The following is an 18,697-nucleotide window of genomic DNA, read 5'->3' as shown; positions in this document are numbered from 1 at the left end:
CCCTGTGACAGGGTGGGCCAGTGGTGAGGCTAACACAGAGGAAAGAAGAACAAAGAGATGGAGAGGCAGATTCCAGACAAGGGCTTCCAAGCAGCTATGACTGCAGCGGTGGTCTAGGAAGGCATTCTCCTCTTTGGTTGGCCAGTGTGAGGCAGAGCTTTGCCTCTGGCCACCAAAAGTCCCCTGGTAACCTGGCAGTATCAAAAGAGCAAGCTTCATTCAGTAGCACTAGACATCGACGCAAGGTTTCAAGCATTTTTTCTTTCTAAGGAAAAGATGAAAAGCCCCCAAAATGTCGGGTCCTTAAACTTTAGGGTCCCTTTGGTTCATTAAAGACTCACCTTTAGCCAGGTTCAGTGACCCACATCTGTAATCCCAGCTACTTGGGAGGAGTATAGAGGCCAGCCCAGGCAAAAAGTTACAGAGACCCCATCTCAATGAATAAGCTGAATGCAGTGGTGGGTACCTGTGGTCCCAGCTAGGGGCAAAATGTAAATAGCAGGATTGAGATCCAAGCTGCCCTGGGCAAAAACTCATGACCCTATCTGAAAAACACCTAATAAAGAGTCAACAGCAATTCCATCTGAAGGTGTACTGAATCTCTGTGAAGCTCGGGTATGTCTGGAGATTGGAGAGACCCAGGAAGTGTTGCACACATTGAGGTGGTGCTCGTGATGGGTTTATTACAGGAGGTGGGGGCCCCGAAGGGTCTGATACACGTTCACGCCACTCCCAGACACACTGCTGCTCCTACAGCACCCTAAGGCCCCTCCATGTCTCCTCCCCCCTCCAGGGCCCTTCCCCTCCCCCGGCAGCCCTCTGAGCAGCTGCCACCAGCGGCCTGCACGTGCACGTGGGAAATGAGACAAAACATCTTCGAAATTCGTCACTGGGAAGTAAGTGCTTGAAGCTGCTGCACCCTTGGCTCGGTGCACCTATGTACAGGCGAACCAGCCCCTGGCATGCGACTTGGGAGAAGGCTGCTTTTCCGTGTCACCCAGCACTCGAAGCATGTATGTGCCAGCGTAGACGAGGAATTGTCCGGTCACCTGAGCAGCATAGGACACGAACCGCAGCAGGCTCCTGCAACAGAGCAAGACAGGAGCCATGTCAGGCAAGAAGCCTACCTGGTGGGAATGCTGCCTCCAGTCCAGCTGTTGAAGGTGACCGGGCTATTGCAGCTTGTTCCTGAAGTTACGGAAGGGATCACTTGTGTCCTCAACTGGCCTCTTAAGTCAGAGGGCTGAGCCACTGTTATTTCAGATTTTAAAAAAGAGAGAGAAGAAAAACTCCAAGTTATTATTCCTACGTGAGTCCCCTCACTTCACAAGACGGCAGCTGGACATGCAGCCATGGCTGAAGCTGTCCCCTACCTTGGGGTTGGCTGTCGGCAGGAGAGCCCCTGTCCTGGCCTCCCCTGCACTGTGGTGCTGTAGGAAGCTTTTGCTCATGGGGTATTTGGGTAAGGCTTTGTCCTCCATTTTACTCTTCTAAGTTGTTATAACTCTCCTGCTTCACTTTCAAAACTAAACAAAACAGCTATTTTTCTTTTTTTTTTCCATTTTAGCAACAACAGGGAAGCTCTCCTGGATGTCAAGGTCTCACCATTACAGCAGTGATCATGGTCTAGGGGTCAGCCACTGGTGGGAAAGCTTCAGGTAGGAAAGGATGCTATGCAGAAGCTGCAGGTCTGACCTGTGCGGGGACCAGGGGCCCTGGGAGAGGACAGTAGGTGCACGTCTCCTGGCACTATGCTCTGTGGATCGGAGCAGTCTCACGAGGACAGTGGAGTGAAAAACTGGGCCCTCAGAGAAACAAGCAGGCCCTGGCCTGAGCCCAGACAGCACCTGAAGGGAGTAGCTGCAAGCTAGCCCAGGCTGGCCTTGAACTCAAGCCTCAGTCATCTGAGGGCTGGGATTACAGGTGTGCACCACCACACCCGGCAGCAGTTACAAACTCTTTAGTCTCAAAGACCTGCCAGTGGCTGTCAGCCTCTCCCCTTCTGTCCACTCCCACTGCAGGAGATGAGCTTGTTAGAGGACCAATGGTGAATTTCCTGAAGGAGCACAAGGGGTCAACTTAGAGCCTGTGCTGCAATCTTAGAGAATTCATTTTAAAGATGATGAGACAGAGGCCTCAGAAGAGGTAAGTAACCTGACCACACAGCTGGTGACTCAAAGGAGGGACTGCAGGTGTCTCCCTCAGTGCAGGTCTCAGTGGCAAGGGCACCACTCTGCTTATGGCGCAGGGACACCCAGAGAGGGGTCCTACTGAACACATAGACTTGATTCAAATCACTTTGCTATAGTTTGGACAAATGTCCCCCAAAGGCCCATGCGTTAAGGGTTGGCCCAGCCTGTGGCACTGTTGGGAATGGGGCCCAGGTAAAAGCCATCCGGTCATATGGTGTCAATGGGATCCTGGCTCGCTCTCTCGCTCTCTCTCTCTCTTCTCTCTCTTCTCTCTCTCTCCCTCTCTCCCTCCCTCTGCTTCTCATCCACCATGAGGTGAACAGCTTCTTCTGCCACATGCTCGCACCATGCTGTGCTGCTCAGCAAAGGCCAAATGAACCCAGACTAAAACCTCCAAAGCCCAAATTAGCCTTTCCTGTTTTAAATGTGATTTGTCTCAGGTATGTTGTCACAGCAACAGAGAGCTGATGAACACAACTTCTAAGGTGTGGCTTCTCAAAGCTGTCTCTCTCATAATGCTGAGTGGCACCTGTGGGATGGTGGCACCCGTGGGTGGTGGGATCTGTGGGATGGTGGCACCTGTGGGTGGAGGTATCTGTGGGATGGTGCAAGCCAGCCTGGGCAAATAGCTCATGAGACTATGTCACAAAACAGTGCCGGCAGAGTCACTCAAGTGGCAGAGTGCCTGCCTAGCAAGTGTGAGGTCCTGAGCTCAAATCCCAACACTGCAAAAAAAAATTCTAAAATATCTAACTCCAATTCTTAAGTGAAATTTGATTCTCCTTTGTGTTCGTGACTTAGCCTGTGTTTCCACTTAGTATTTAATGGTCTTTGAAGGGGATGAAAATCTGTTGTGGATGGATTTTGTGTTTTCTTACACAGTCTGTGGTGTTGAGAGTTGAATCACTTAAGACAACAGAACACCAGACGACAATGTCAGACCCGGCTCCTAGAGTTGGCGCTGGAAGCAGGGCAGTGAGTCAGGGATGAGCCACCTGTACCTGTACTGGGGTTTCCAGACCCCAGAGGGAACCCCTGGAGTTTGTTACCTCAGCATGGCCTTGAACCCCGTGCATCGGATGTCATAGGACACTGAGTACATCTCGTACATGGTGGCCTTGACGTTGAGGCAGCCGAGGAAGTCCTTGGGGTTCATCCTGTACAGGTCAAAGGTCACTCTTGCTATCCCTGATTTCTTTGGCTGCCTGGAGACTGGAACATACTTATTACCCTAGAGCAAGGAGGCGGGGACAGATATTAGGCGCATTCCTCCCTGGGACACCCCAACTTCCTCACTCAGCTACTGGGCTCTCTAAATGGAAGTTTAAAATGTGAGCAACTGGGCTATTTCAGCTGTGTTTTTGGCAGACCACACATGTATCCCACAGCTAAATCCTACAACACCTCCCCAATCGACTTTTAGACTGGGGACTCAGGATGAGTCTGACCTGGTTTTGGAGCTGGGATTTGAGAACCCCGTGTCCTACGACAGGGGTGGAGGCTCACTAGCTGGCACTGGGCCCTGAGGCACCCTTGGGCACAGAGTTACACGGACAGCCTCCTTCCAGCACTGTCACGTCGTCAGTCACGGAGGAGCAGGCAGCACATCTCACAAGTGGCTCCTGGGTGAAATGTGCCAGAATCACAAGGCTCAGGGAAGGGGTGGAGGGACCCTCTTCCAGGTGGCCCCTGTTCTCCAGGAACTTCCAGGGATGAAAGCTGATTCCATGGGAAAGGGTCCACTCTTTGACCACCCAGGACACCAGCAGACCCTTCGAGTTGAGGGAGGCAGTGGGAGACATCTACACCCAGGTTTATAAATGGCTCTGTAACAGCATCCACCCCCACAAGATTTTAAAAATAAGAACAAAGAATCCCAAGATGCAAATGCCAGCTTAGGAGATGCTCCCAATGGTGTATGCCACACCCAGATCTATATGACATCCGGGTTCAAGCTTGGACAATTAGACAAGAAAGAGTTACCACGTCTCCTGAGCCTTTAGGGTTGGGAGGACTCGAAACTGTGAATGTTAAGGTCATTATTGACACTGATCAAGAGCATTTGCAGTAAAAACATAAACTCCCTAACCATGTTCAGATCCTTCTTGCTGCAGCCACTGGTCTTATTCCCCTCTTCCTACCACACAAGAACACAGAGGATGAGAGATTCCAGCTGCTGTGTTCAACAGTGTCCCCCACCCTTGGGTGCTAGCTATCCATCCTCTAGGAACCACTATTTAAAACTACACTAAGGGCTGGGTGTGGTGGTGAATGCCTGTAATCCCAGCTACCTGGGAGGCAGAAATAGGAGGACTAGGGTCTGAGGCCAGCCTGGACCAAAGTATGAGCCCCTATCTGAAAGATAAACCAAAGCAAAAAGGGCTGGGGGCATAGCTCAAGTAGCAGAACACTTGCCTAACAAGTGTGAGGCCCTGAGTTCAAACTTCAGTACCACCAAAAAATACCAAAACTACATTAAGACTATGGAATCAAAGAGGGTTTTAACCTATGAAACGTCGCAGCTTTTTCATGGCCTCACTTTCCTTTCTGACTTCACAAAGGTAATGCACAGGTGACCTAACCTTGGGACATATGAGTGTGTACAATCGCTATTGGTTAAGGACCAGGAAGCATCCCGCCCTGCCCTCTTCCTTAAAGGGCCACAGGAGAGGTTCCCCACAGGACAGTGACACTGAGGAGGGAGACCTCTGGTGGCTGTTTCTTGGTTGAAGCTCTTGTCCAAGTTAAAATGGGCCTCAGGATAAAGTGGCCTACAAGTGGGGCGCCCTTTTCCACCCTACAGGAAGATGGCTGAGAAGTGTAAGTCAGGAGAGGACCCCAGAGTCTGGGCATGGAGCCCAGTAAGAGAGCATGTGCTTAGTACCAGTGTGGCCCTAGGTTCAATTCCCAGCATCAAAAAAAAAAAAAAAAAAGACCACAACCCATACTCAAGCTTGCCCTGAATGCAACACTTCATCCCATCGTCACCTGCACTCAGCCAAATTTCCCAGGGCCATCCCCTCTGGGGAGCATAAACATGTCACCTATTAACCACCTCCAAAGGCACCTCCAGTTCTCATTTACAAAAACAAACAAGCCTTCTCCATGACGTGTTACCAGAACCTTACTGTTCAAAGCACGTGTGTCAGACTGCAGGGCTCTCTGACTCGCTCACGTGCTCACGCCTGGGCCTTCCAGCTTCAGGCTTCCTGGGCCTGCAGCTCCTCTTCTTTCTTGGCATCTGGTCCTCCCTCTGACCCACCTGCCTCCCTCTGGGAAGGACCTTGTGATGACAGTGGCCTCTCCCAGGTCACCCACGACACTCTCCCCATCACATCTGCCTAGTGTATTTCCCAGGGAAGTTCTGGGGACGAGGATGTGGACATCTTGGGGTCAACCACACTGTCCTCAAAGAAAAAGCAGTACGGGGCTGGGGTGTAGCTCAGTGGTAGAGCACTTGCCCTGTACGTGGGGGATCCTGCCCAGCTGGTCCACAGAAAAACCAAACAAGAAAAATCCCAAAGCTTAAAGGAACTGTTACAGCCCAAGACTGTCTTTAAAAAAGATTCCTCAAGATCACCTCATGATCTTCTAAGCTACAGGCATGGTCTCCTTACCTACTGTGTTTATTTGTTTAGTAGGACTGGGGTTTGAACTCAGGGATTCGTGCCTGCAAAGCAGGTGCTCTATCACTTAGGCTGTGCCTCCAGTCCATTTTGCTCTGGTTAGTTTTGAGACAGGTGCCATGAACTATTTGCCCGGGGTAGTCTCCACAATTCTCCCAGTCTCAGCCTCCTCAGTAACTAGGATTACAGAAGTGAACAACAGAACCTGGTTTCCTTATCTATTTTAAGGATAGCACTTTAAATGTTGTGCTTTTTTGTCCTGGAGGGTTTTTTTAACAGTCAGAAGAATTATGAGGCATTTGTGTGTGTAAAAATAAGACAAAAACCATTATGAACCCCAGAGACTTACTTATGTCTCCCAGTGACACCCACTGCCTCCTCTAAGGAGAAGGCCATCTTAGCTGGATATTCTCTCCTTCCTTTATTCTTTCTTTTCCTGTCTCTCTCTGTCTCTGTTTCTGCCTCTCTCTCTCTGCATCTCTCTCTCTCTCTCTCTCTATCGCTCTCCTTTCCTCCCTTCTTTCAAATGTAGATCCCAGACATTACATTGCTAAATTCTGCATATTTTTGAATTAGCTGTAAATGTTTGAGTGCAAAGTTTCTTAAAATGTGTGGTCTAGCAGGTGCTGGTGGCTCACACCTGTAATCCTAGCTACTCAGGGGGCAGAGATCAGGTGGATCACAGTTCAAAGCCAGACCAGGCAAATAGTTCCACAGAACTCTATCTAAAAAAAAAAAAAAAAAAAAAAAGCCATCACAAAAAAAGGGCTGATGGAGTGGCTCAAGGTGTAGGCCCTGAGTTCAAGCCTAGTACTTAAAAAAAAAAAAAAGTGTGCTCTAGAGACACTTAGGGGTTCCATCCCAAGACCTTTCCAGGAGACTGAACGACTGAGTGATTAAAACTATTTTATCATAAACACTAGAGACAACTGGTCCTTTCTGTTTGCATGAGCTTCCTTACTACACACCTGAGAAACCTGTATAACAAAACGGATCACCATTTTCTTATATACTTTGTCTTTTCCCTTCTTTTTTTCTTTTCCTTTCTCTCTTGGTGAGCCAAACTAGACCTTCCTTCTTTGTAAGTGAATTATGTTAAGTGTTTTGTTATAGTGACAGAACACTAACCAACACAGACATGTACACATGCAGATGACTACGTCAGCTTGTCCAGCCTCCAAAGGAGCAGGGTAGTAAGCAGTCACCAGGCCAGACATGCTGCCGTAAGAGCATCTGTGGCTACTCCCTGCAAAACCTGTTTCTCAGAATTGTTTTCAATCATAGAGCCTTAGTTACAGTGACACCAAGTTTCCTAGAACGATAAGAACCTCTGAGGTTGTGACCCCATCACCAGGCGAGCGTAAGAGCACGTGCTTAGGGAGTAGCCTGCTCATCACCTTTGCAGGTGGGAAGTCAGTCCTGCTGCTGCTGCTGGGTGACAAGGCTGTTGCTTACCGGTGCCCACTTCTGTCCCTTTTCCAAGATCATGAAGTGTGTGTTGTCCCCCAAGGTCTGAAAGAACTCCTCTGTGTCCACCACGGTTCCATCCTCCTCCAGCACCAGTGTGACCAGTCCAGCCGTGATGACCAGGGCGTCCAGAGTCTAGGTCATCAACGCAGCAGAGAAAGAGGATAAGCGGGAGACTCCCACCGGACGGGACAACAGTCATGATGCTGAAGTCTTCACCTTACTGGTAAAGACACTCGCTGATGGCATCTGTGATTGTCCTTGCTCAGATCCTACCGTCCAGAAGACAAGTGATAAGGAACGCTATTGGACAGTTATCATTTCTACAGCTGCCTATGAGTTTAGGTGACAGACAGGACAATTCTGCATGTGTGACACCTCACATGCTGTGTCTCACAAGAGACTTGGGCTGCAGGCTGGGCACTCATTTCTCACAGTCATCGGCATCTCTGTCAGAGTTACACGTCTGAGGGTTTAGGACTCTTTCTTACTAGGTGGGCTAGGACTATCCTCTCCTGGCCTTTAACGCCAAACCCGGACTTCACAAGTCCCTTGTCCACAAAGCTACGTTTTCAGTTGATCCCTGTTTTTAAGGTGTTTGCCAGCCATCAGTCCCTGTGGTACAGAGATAGTGAGGCTGGCTTTGATGACTCAGACCTCCCTTTACCCTGGGAAATGGCTCCCTCAGTCCCTGGAAGCCAAGACAGGGACTGACAAAGATGTCACACAGTCTTTCTTGATCTTTCTGGCGTGGTACCCGTGACCCTGGCTTAGGCTGGGCAAGGGCAGCTGTGCGTGGGTGGGAGTGGCGTGGCCGGTACCTTGGTGACAAGCTCCTGCAGGCTGCTGGCCATCACCCCACGCCGGCTGCTTCGGTCATGGTTGGAGACTCGGAATGGCCGGGCTGCCGGGCTGAGGGGCGTCAGCAGGACTCTCTTAGTCTGTGATCCCATGAACACCAGGGGCCTGCAAGGAAGGCAAGGGGAAACCATCTTTGATGTCACTTCTAAAAAAGTCTTTAAGGAGAGTTTGAAGCCCACAGGAAAAATGCAGTGTTACGATTTCACCCGAAAGAAAGGAATTACTAAAAATTACACGTAGGCATACCTCCAAGGAACAAACAAGTACTCCATCAAGTTAAAAACACATCCGTCTGCATTGCTATTTTGCTGGAACATCTAACGTCTTTGAGGAAGGGTCTGAGAAGGAATATTAAGAACATCAAACTCAAAACATGAAATTCGAGGGGCTGGGTGGAGCTCAGGGTTAGGGAGCTCTGACTTTGGTCCCCAGCACAAATAACAGTAATAATAACAACGGTTATAGTCTGCAAATATGGATGGGCTGTAGAGCTGACAAACCCAAGAAAAGCATTTCGAGTGCCCATGATGTAGTTAAGAGAGTTACAGAGTTAGGTGCTCACCAGGCCTGCAAATAATTACACGTTTATATAATAAGACTAACCCAGAAATTAATTTAAAAGCCACATCTTGGTCACTGCAGCAATCAACCAAGTTTTGTTTTGATTTGGGTGCTGGGAATGGAACCAGGTCCTTTGCGTGCCAGGCAGGCCCTGGCCGCAACACTGCATGCCAGCCCCTCCATCGGGTTCCTGAGATTAGGATAAGCCCAGAACAACAGGCCCACTCACCTAACCATGGCTGAGAACAAGAAGCGAAGACTTTGCACCCCATGCCATGTGAAGCTTTGGGACAAGTTGCACTTTCCCAGGAATTAAAACTGTGTGCCCAATGCTAAGCTCTCAACATATCACCCACACAGGTCACTCTTTTCATACGTCCTGTAGAGCACACAAAGTGAGAACAGGTGCTTCTGCCTCAAATTGGTCTAGGTGAAGTCTCTGAGGGTCAAAGTCCTAGGGAATACCTGTCCCGATTGCCAATGCGTGCACACGCACCTACATACTCACAGATACAGACACGCACACACACACGTACACACACACACACACACGTGCACACGCACCCACATACACACGCAGATACAGACGCACACACGTGCACACGCACCCATACACACGCAGATAGACACGCACACATACACACACATGCACACGCACCCATACACACGCAGACATGCACATAGACATGTGCACACACACCCACATATACACACAGATACACACACACGTGCACACACACCCACATACAGATACAGACACACACACTCACATATGTGCACACACACCCACATATACACGCAGATAGACACACACAGACATGTGCACACGCACACTCACACATGTGCACACACCCACATACACCGACATGCACACACACGTGCACATGCACACATACACATGCAGATACAGACATGCACACACAGATATGTGCACACGCACCCACATATACATGCAGATAGACACACACAGACATGTGCACACGCACCTACATACTCACAGATACAGACACGCACTCACACATGTGCACACACACCCACATACACAGACATGCACGCACACGTGCACACACACAGATACAGATGCACACACAGACATGTGTGCGCACACACCCACATGTACATGCAGATACAGACACGCACACACAGACATGTGCACACGCACCCACATATACACGCAGACACACACACATACACACACACACACGCACCCACATACACACGTAGATACAGACACGCACACAGACATGTGCACACACACCCATATGTACACACAGATAGACACGCACACAGACACACACGTGCACATGCACCCACATACACATGCATACACACACGTGCACACACATGCAGAAACACACAGAGACACACATGTGCACACTCACCCACATACACACACAGATAGACACGCACACAGACGTGCACACACACATAAACAGACACACACATGTGCACACACATATGCACACACACAGAATAATTGATCTGTGCTTTATTTTCCTAATTCGACTGGAATTTCCTTTTGGACAAAGGCTTCTTGGTTTTATTTCCCATAATGCCTCACTTAGTGCTAAGCACAGAAGTGTTAGATGGTCTGCTGTCTAACTTGAAGCTCTATCGGTAGACAGATAAGATAAATCAGTGATTTACCAAGTCTGCAAGGAGAAAAACTAAGGTATGGCAATGGACTCTCTCTCAGAGACTGTCATGTTCAGCTCACGCCAACAGGCCCATCACTTCGGAAGGCCTCCACAATAGTGAACAGTGACCCCCAATTCCTGACACTGCAGTTTAGTGCTTTACTTTACAAACACACACACCCTACACTCACCCACTCTCCCTAAGCTTTGCCAACAAATTGGCCTTTTGTTTCTTTGGGGGGTGGCACTGGGGTTTGAACTCAGGGCCTGTGTTTGCTACGCAGGTGCTCTACCACGCAGGTTACCAGCCCAGCCTTTGATTACTTTAGTTATTTTTCAGATAGGGTCTTACATTTACACCTGAGCTTGTCTGGACGTAGATCCTCCTTCCTATGCCTTCTGAGTAGCAGGGATTACAGAAATGTACCTCCACATCCAGTTTTTATTGACTGAGATGGGGTCTTGAAAAATCCTTCCATGATCTTCCAATCTCTGCCTCCCGTGTAGCTGGGATTACAGGGCACCACGCTCAAACTGGCATTCTGTAATCAGATCTAGGTTGTCAGAAAGAATTTGGTCTGAAGTGTATTTAGCTGGCATAACCTCAATGCCTCCTAACTGCTCACTTATGAGCACTGGCCATGACAGCAGTGTGCTAGCTTTTTAAATTCACTAATTATCATTACCCCCTTGGAAGGGAAAGAATTACCCATTTTTCGGATGAGAAAACTGAGGCTTGAAGTGATTTCTCAAGGCCACCCTTTAGCAGGGCTGTGGTTTGATTTGCTGTTCTACCCTGTGAACTGTCAACCTGGAGTAACTGGCAGCTGTTCTAGGTGAAGGTACAAGGGCATTCTGAGTTCACCCTCAATTCCTTTCCTTTGCAGGTGGCCAAAGTCACTGCCCAATTTGCTTCCAGTAAGGCGAGGCCAAACGGAATGGCTAGGTCAGGAGTCCCCAACTTGGGCCACCATGGGAACTACCTTGGAGCGACCAGAGACCCACCAGGTAAGTCAGAGCCTGGCCCTGACACAGCAGCAGGCCTGGCACTGGGCTTCTGAACTTTTGCCGCATTCAGAGGAGTCATGCAGGCAGTTACACAACCTGATGAGCAAGACGTCCACATGCTGCTGGGTGACACCAGACAGAATTCACAACCAGCCTCACCCTGCTGACCGGGGATGCTTCCATTAAGAACCTGGCTTCACTCCCAGCTACTCAGCATGAAACTGTGACTCGCTGTAGTCCCCACAGAGAGGAAAGAGACATGAATTCCCCGTCGCAACACCTGTGTGCACTGGCATGTTCCTAGTAAATCCAGCCAGATTTACTTGTTTTTATTTTCAAGACACGGTTTCTCTATGTACTCCAGGCTGGCCTAGAACTCTCGATCCTCCAAATGCTGGGATTACAGGTGTGCATCACCAGATGACATCCCACAGAACAGGGAATCCAGGATCTCACTGCAAGGGCCTGTCTTCTCCCCTACAGCAGGAAGCCCTTGCTACTACCCACAAGGGGACCCTGCTCACGGGGCACACAGTCTACCTGTACAGTCACGGGGTACACGATCTACCTGCCGTCACACCTGGCCAGCTGCCAGCATGCCATCTGTTTACTGAGTGAAGACATGCCAGGACGAGGTCATAGACCCTGGAGAACAAAATCATGTCTTCAAATGTCAGGTCAAGCCCCTGGTGGCCAAAGCTCGTCTCTGACCTAGTTGGCTGGGCCCCATCTCCCAGGAGGACACTCCTGCTTGTGAAAGCACCTGTGGGCCTGTGACCTGGCACATCTGACAAGATAAGGGCTGGCAGTCCCTTCTAATCCTCCCTGCCCCCACCTGCCCTCAAGACAGCCATGGTCAGAGAAGGACGCACAATCCATTGTTCTTCTTCTGTGTTATTTCCTAACCAAGAACCAACACTGAAGATGTGACCGACACATCACACCATCCTTATCAAGATGGAGGATGAGAGGCTCAATGCGTCAACTTACATAAAACCAAGACTATCTCATATTTTGACACTTGAAGGGCCTTAGTGAACTTCTAAGCACACGAAGCCTTATGCTGTGTGTGTCCAGACTCTGCCTGGATCAAGTGACCAGCAGGCCAAGCAGCTCTGCTTAATCCAACCCCTTTCTGGCCCAGGGAAAAACAATGCTTTACATTTTTGGGCATTAGCACAAATGCCTAAAATGGAGTTGCTTCCCCAATATTTGAATTTGTTCAAGTTAAAACAGGACTCCTGAGTGGTAGATCTTGAGGTCCTGGGTTCAGTCCTTACCACTGCCAAAACCAAAACCCACAAAAACAGAATTCTGCTTTTTTTGCTATACCACCTGTGAGAACAGTTGATCCCTAATTCCTGGGCAAGTGGGTGCAGATAATACTCTGAAACAGGAAGGGAAGTAATTCACTAAAAGGAAAAATAATAAGACTATTTCCTTATTTGTTGTTTAAGGAACTAGGTTTTGTGGAAATCAAGATGATAATAGCAGTCAGATTCATGGAACGTTCTAGAAAACTGTGAAAGTGCTTATCTCCCAGCAATGAGGGAAACAGTGAAGTCTTTGTGTTCTTCCCTGAGGGAAGCAGGGAGTTGCCAGCTTATAAAAACCTGTGACATAAAAGTGACAAGTCATAGACTTATAGTCCATGTAAGACTTACCTGTCCCCCAGCTCCATAAATAAGCTTTCTTTTTATGCCACCTGTGAACTGATGTTATCCTGAAGGTGCAGGCGGGTTTAAGAACAAGGTTGTGGTTGGAGAGAAACACAGTTGTCCTTCAGGATCCTAGGGGACTGAGTCCAGGATCTCCAAGACACCAAAGCCACAGATGCTCAGGTCCCACATATGAAATGATGGAGTATGTCCATACAGTTCCCCCAAATCCTTGTGACTACTTTAAATCATTGCTAGATGGCTTACCACATGTAACAGTGTAAATGCTGTGGGTCTTAGGGAGCAATGACAAGAGGAAGTCTGCACAGAGGCAGTTTTTAAAAATTATGTTTTCTGCATTTGGTTGACTCCTGGGAGGTGGAAGTCATGGAATTAAAGGCCACCTGTATTTTGGGGATGACGTAGCAGTCCAAGGCTGTGCAAGGTACCACGTGGCGAATGTTCTGGGAGCAATGATGGTGGAGCACACCCCATGTTTCATTGTGCTTGGAAAAGGAGGGACCCACAAGAGAAAAGCAGGACCAAGATCAGCCAAACGCCAAGGGGGACACCGAATGTCAAGGAGAGCAGTGGTGACCAAGAGAGAGACAGGGCTTGGAGAGGGACCTGTGGCTCTAGGGACAGTGCCTGAGGGGTGGCTCTTCGTGATGGTGGTGCAGCCTGGTGGCTTCCTGTCACCAAGTCACTGCAGGATCGTCCTGTGTGACATACACATGCCAGCAAGCCTCCCTACGTCGGGACGAAGGCTGTCTGGCTGTTCTTACCAAAATGTGTGGTGAACTAGGGGTAGTTAATGCACGACTGCGGCATCTTTGGACCTCTTGAGACATTATGAAAACAGGATCTGAGGTTCAAGAAGCAGAAAGCTGGGAGATTTGCTTGTAGAAAACTGAATTCCTAGCAAATATCACTAGCAAGACTGTGACAAAGTTTGCACTAGAATGGCAGCTGTATAGAATCAAGTTTCTTGTTGAGAAGATATTCTCCTTTTGTTTTCCTTTTTCTTATTTTTTTTGGTACTAGGGATGGAACCCAGGTCCTCACACATGCTAAACACACAGTCTACCACCGAGCTACACTTGCCAGTCTTAGAAGATGTTCTAAATAATTACAAAAGCAGCCATTCTGGGCAAAGTATAATGGGTACAGCTTTATAGCAACTTCGGGGTTTGGCATGAATGTATCAGGGATAGGACAGAAGGACAAAGCCGATTTTGACTATGACAATAAACAGCTGAGTGAATATCCCTGCTACCTAGGGATTGCTAAGAGACTTCAGGTGGCTTTCCTCATGACTTCAGCCTCCAGTGATTACAGGTGATCAACGAACTCATGACTGTTTTTGTTTTTTTCCTCTCCAGTATAGAGATGGAGCCCAGCATTGTAGATAAGCACACCCCCAGCTCTATCGGCATCTAATTTAAGAAAATCTGTGTATTAGCCAGTGGCTCCTGCCTGAAATCCTAGGAACTCAGGAGGCAGAGATCAGGAGGAACTCCCCTCAAAGCCAGCCCAGGCAAACAGTTCCTGAGACCCTATCTCAAAACCAGCCAACACAGGAAAGGGCTGGTGGAATGGCTGAAATGGTAGAGTGCCTGCCTAGCAAGTGTGAGGCCCTGAGTTCAAATCTCAGTACCATCACCAAAAAAAAAAAAAAAGTGTACATTCAGCTACTTCCCTAGCAAAATGCAGGTGTCGACTACTAAGTGACAGTTACAGCAATACTAAATTCTAAATTGAGCAGTTTAAATGAAGGCAGAGATCCACTTAGAACACAATGTGGCAGCACCTTGTCTTGGGCTCCTTAGTCTGGACAGGATTTTTAAAAGAAGGGTGGGAAAGAAAAGAAGTCTTTTCCCTTTAGCAAATATTACAGGTTATTTTCTTCCACTTTGGTTTGGGAAGATTCCACAGAATGACTACTGCTCGGCCTGGAAGAGGTAGATTTTCCCAGAACTGCAACAACAGTTTGTCCCTCACAAAAAGGCATTCATGGCTAGCATTTGCCAAGCTGGAAGGAAAGTCAGGCAAGCAGACATTTCATTGTGCTTTGGCCTGCCAACATGTTGTAAGTACATGACCCCACACAGCCCTCAGCCAGATACAGTTCAGATTTGATAAACTGTTGTAACGGTCAGATGCAAAAACAGGTTTAGCCTTAATTCTTAATCCTCCTACTCCTAGGCTAGTGCATTCTGACCTTTCCTGCGCCTCAGCCCTGCTCCTCAATGCCTCAGGCACCAGTAGAATGGAAGGAGCCTCATACTCATTGGGAAAAGGTATATTAGGAAGCATCCCAAACTCCTCACACTCCTGACCTTCTGGGAATCTGAAGAAAGAGAAAGCAAACCATGAAAGAACCAAGGACCTTGGCCTTGCGCTTAGAACGCTAAGGAAGGCAGGAAGGCAGGCGCCATGTCCAACTGCGAAGGTGGCAAGAAGCCCCTGAAACAGCGGCAGAGGCAGGCAGAGGAGATGAAGGAGGAAGAATTAGGCTGTCAAGCAGAAAGAAAAACAGGAGGGCTGAAGAGTTAAAAGCGAAGGCCGTGAGGAAGGCCCCCTGGCCACAGGTGGAATGAAGAAATCTGGCCAAAGCAAGTTGTTCCTTGTGCCCGAGGTGATGGCAACCCTGATTCCCGTCCTACTTAAAACACTGGCACCTCTGCCATAGCATCTTTTTGCTACCATAAGCTGAACAGAGTTTTGTCTTGGAGCCTTTGTATATTTGATAAACTTTTGTTTTAAAAAACCGCGTTGGCAAAGACGCAGAGCTTGCGTGTTCCTCCCCTGTGGCTTGGCATTCTGTGGTTTGTAAGGGGAGAGCGCAAGGACCACCGCTCCGTTTTGGCAGCTGTGTCCCGCCGTTTAGGGGCCTCGCGAGCTCCTAGATTGCCCTCGTTTTCCCGTGTCCCCTTAGGGACCTGGGTGGGCTCAAGGCCAGCGGTCCCGCCCGGCCCTTCGTCTCCCAGCTCGGTCGTGACCCCAGAACCCGGAGAAGCCCAGTCCCCGCGCACCATGGAAACGTCGCCAGGGTTCCCGGGACCTTGGCCCTCGTCTGCAGCGGCGACGGCAGGAGCGGCAAGCGATGCGGCCGCTCGGGCACTCACCGGGGTCACTTGCTCCGCGGACGCCCACGAGCGCCACACCCGGCACCTGCAGCTGGAGGAGGAGCCCGGGCAGGCTGGGCTGGCGGGCGTGGGCGGCGCTGGGTACGCGAAGGGGACCCGGGGCGCGGGGCACTCGCGGGCTGGGGACGAAGGACTCGGGGCGCGAGAAGTCGGGCGTGGGGACGCGCGTGTGAACTCGCCTGATGAGGGCTCCTGCGTAGTCCCTGGCTGTCTCCATGGCGCGCGTCCTTGGGCCGAGGCGCGCACCGCCTCTTAAAGTGCGGCGCCAGCCCTGCCCCGCCCCGCCGCGACGTGACCCGGACGGGCGGGGACCTCCGAGAGGGGCTTGGCGCTGTGACGGCCGCTGTGGTCCCAGGCTCCCGAGCGCGGGGTCCCGGGTGCCACCTCCCCTCACCGCGGAGAGCCCAACCGAGGGCCTTGGAAACCCAGCTGTCCCGCGGTCTCTTAATTGTCACTTAGCCTGTGTTTGTTTGCACTTCTGGAGATTGGCGACAGCGGCAATGCCGACAGCGTCGCCGTGGCCGTGGAAACGGAGGGATGCTGATGGTGAACCCGGGCCGCGGGTGGGCGAGCGAGGCGCAGCAGCGCGTGGGCGGCCGCGGGGCGGTGGCTTCCTTCCCGATGAGGCGCCTGCGCGGGGACGGGGAGCGGGGCAGTGGGGCGCAGGGAGTGAAGCAGCCATTTGGCCCTCAGCCACCCTCGGAAGCGTGCGACAATGCGAAGGGAAGAGTACATCCGGCGCAGGCGCGTGCCGTGCGCGCAGCTGTGGTGCGGTGCGTGGGGAGCGGGCGGGGATCGTGACGGAAGACCCGCACACCAGAACTGAAGCCGAGGTCTCGGGCATGTTCAGGAGTGGCACAGTCGCATAATTCCAGCCCTGTACACTTGCGAGACCTTACTCTCCTGTTCGTGGTCAAGGCAGTCCCCGCTGACCACCTGCTGTGGACCCACGGCTGCTGCTGCTCGCCCAGCGTGACCCGATGACCTAACGCTCTCGCTCACTCTGACTCACAGAAGCTCAGGCGTCTTCCATTTCAGGGTCACTCGTGTCAACAGACCTCGCCTGACTTGCGGGAATGATGAGGCCAAAAGCAATTTCCTGGGAACACCCCGCACGGGGCGCTCAGAGGGCCGATCCTGCCCGTGCTGCGCCAGGGACACCGTAAATAATTTGATAGTTAAGAAAATGCGTCCAATCAATTCAACTCACCTTAAAAATGTTTTCTTACTGTGGGAAAATTTCAGATTGACCAGATTAATGGGCGCTGTTATCCCAGCCTTTGAGGTTCCACTGCTGTTCGCATTTTGATGTGTCTGCTTGTTTATTTCTATTTTTATTTGAACGCCTTCAAATTAAATCCTGAAATTTGCATTTCTGAAAAAGCCCCAATGTTCTCATCCATAGTCATAGTGACATAATCACTTCTAACAAAATTAAAATAATATTTAAACAGTATCTAATACTCAGTCTATAGTCAAGACCCCCAGTCATTCAGATTTTTTTATGGGGTACTGGAGTTTGAACTCAGGGCTTGGCCCTGTCATTTGGACCATGCCCTTCAGTCCTTTTTTGCTTTAGTAATTTTTCAGATACAGTCTCAAGGTATTGCCTGGGGCCATCCTTAGGCAATCCTCCTACCTAAGACCTTATCCCTTCCTACTTCCCTCATAGCTGGGATTACAGATGCACTACTATGCCCAGTTGATTGATTGAGATGGCGGGGTAGGGGGTGGGGGGGTGTCTCACTAACTTTTTGCCCTGCCTGGTCTCAAACCCCTGTCCTCCCAATTTCTGCCTCTCAAGCAGCTGGGATTACAGGCAAGAGCCACTATGCCCAGCTGGAATAATCCATCTGAGTGTAAAAAGCACCACCTGTGTGCCTGGGGTGCTGTGAAGGTTGAGATCACAGAGGCCTCTCTCACACCAATAACCAACCAGGCCTCATGCCATTCATGTATTAATTCCTAAAGCCTAGAGAGCCGTCTGACTCAGAAGGCATGGGGCGTAGACTTACCAGTGAATGAATGCAAATGAGGTGCTGTGTTAGTAGTAATATATGAATGCACATTGCAAAAGGAACAAAATAAGGAATTCTGCCCAAAGTGGGTCTGAGGCTGGAAGGACAAGTCCTGGGTGAGTAGCAAGACTACTGGAAATTACTTTAGGAAGCACAAAGGCCCAAAGGGATATCAGTGTCATGGGAAGTAGTCCTGGGCATCCCACCCCCAGTGTCAGGGGTCCTGGGGAGGATGAAGGAACCAGTGAGCCTGCACAGCGTGGGAAGTTGTGGCAGGTCTGTGTGACTTTGCTCTCTCACTGGAGAGCCAGCTGAGGTGTGTGGGGGGCGGTGATGGTCAAATGTGGATTTGAGAAGGCCGCTCAGAGTGGTAGGGAGGCTGCACTGGGCCAGGGGGCCTGGAGGGTCACCCTGGGCACTGACAGAGGGCATGGCAGGAGGGAGAGCTAGGGTGCACGTCAACACGGTGGCGACAATGGGGAGCAGCTGAAGAGGACACTGGTGTTTTTAGCTCAGGTGA

General features: G+C 50.2%; 1 protein-coding gene across 5 annotated transcripts; it reads right to left on the bottom strand.

Annotated features, from left to right (window-relative positions):
- Positions 1-657: 657 nt before the first annotated feature.
- Cidea (cell death inducing DFFA like effector a) lies at positions 658-16,808 on the bottom strand. 5 transcript variants are annotated; one of them, XM_074070362.1, is made up of 6 exons: positions 16,339-16,808; positions 8,393-8,484; positions 8,107-8,251; positions 7,274-7,420; positions 3,242-3,423; positions 658-1,083 (listed from the first exon to the last, which is right to left on the bottom strand). In XM_074070362.1, exons 2-6 carry the CDS (start codon positions 8,461-8,463, stop codon positions 936-938), a joined length of 693 nt encoding a protein of 230 aa, XP_073926463.1. In that variant the 5' UTR covers positions 8,464-8,484; positions 16,339-16,808; the 3' UTR covers positions 658-935. The 5 variants fall into 5 exon arrangements, with proteins under 5 accessions (XP_073926463.1, XP_073926464.1, XP_020034562.1 ...); XM_074070363.1 differs by lacking the exon at positions 16,339-16,808 and adding an exon at positions 10,697-10,870; XM_020178973.2 differs by lacking the exon at positions 8,393-8,484 and having other exon boundaries at positions 16,339-16,802.
- Positions 16,809-18,697: the final 1,889 nt, after the last annotated feature.

This window comes from Castor canadensis, chromosome 4, assembly GCF_047511655.1.
Source record: "Castor canadensis chromosome 4, mCasCan1.hap1v2, whole genome shotgun sequence".
Lineage (NCBI taxonomy): Eukaryota > Metazoa > Chordata > Mammalia > Rodentia > Castoridae > Castor > Castor canadensis.
This window is presented reverse-complemented; position numbering and strand designations above follow the sequence as displayed.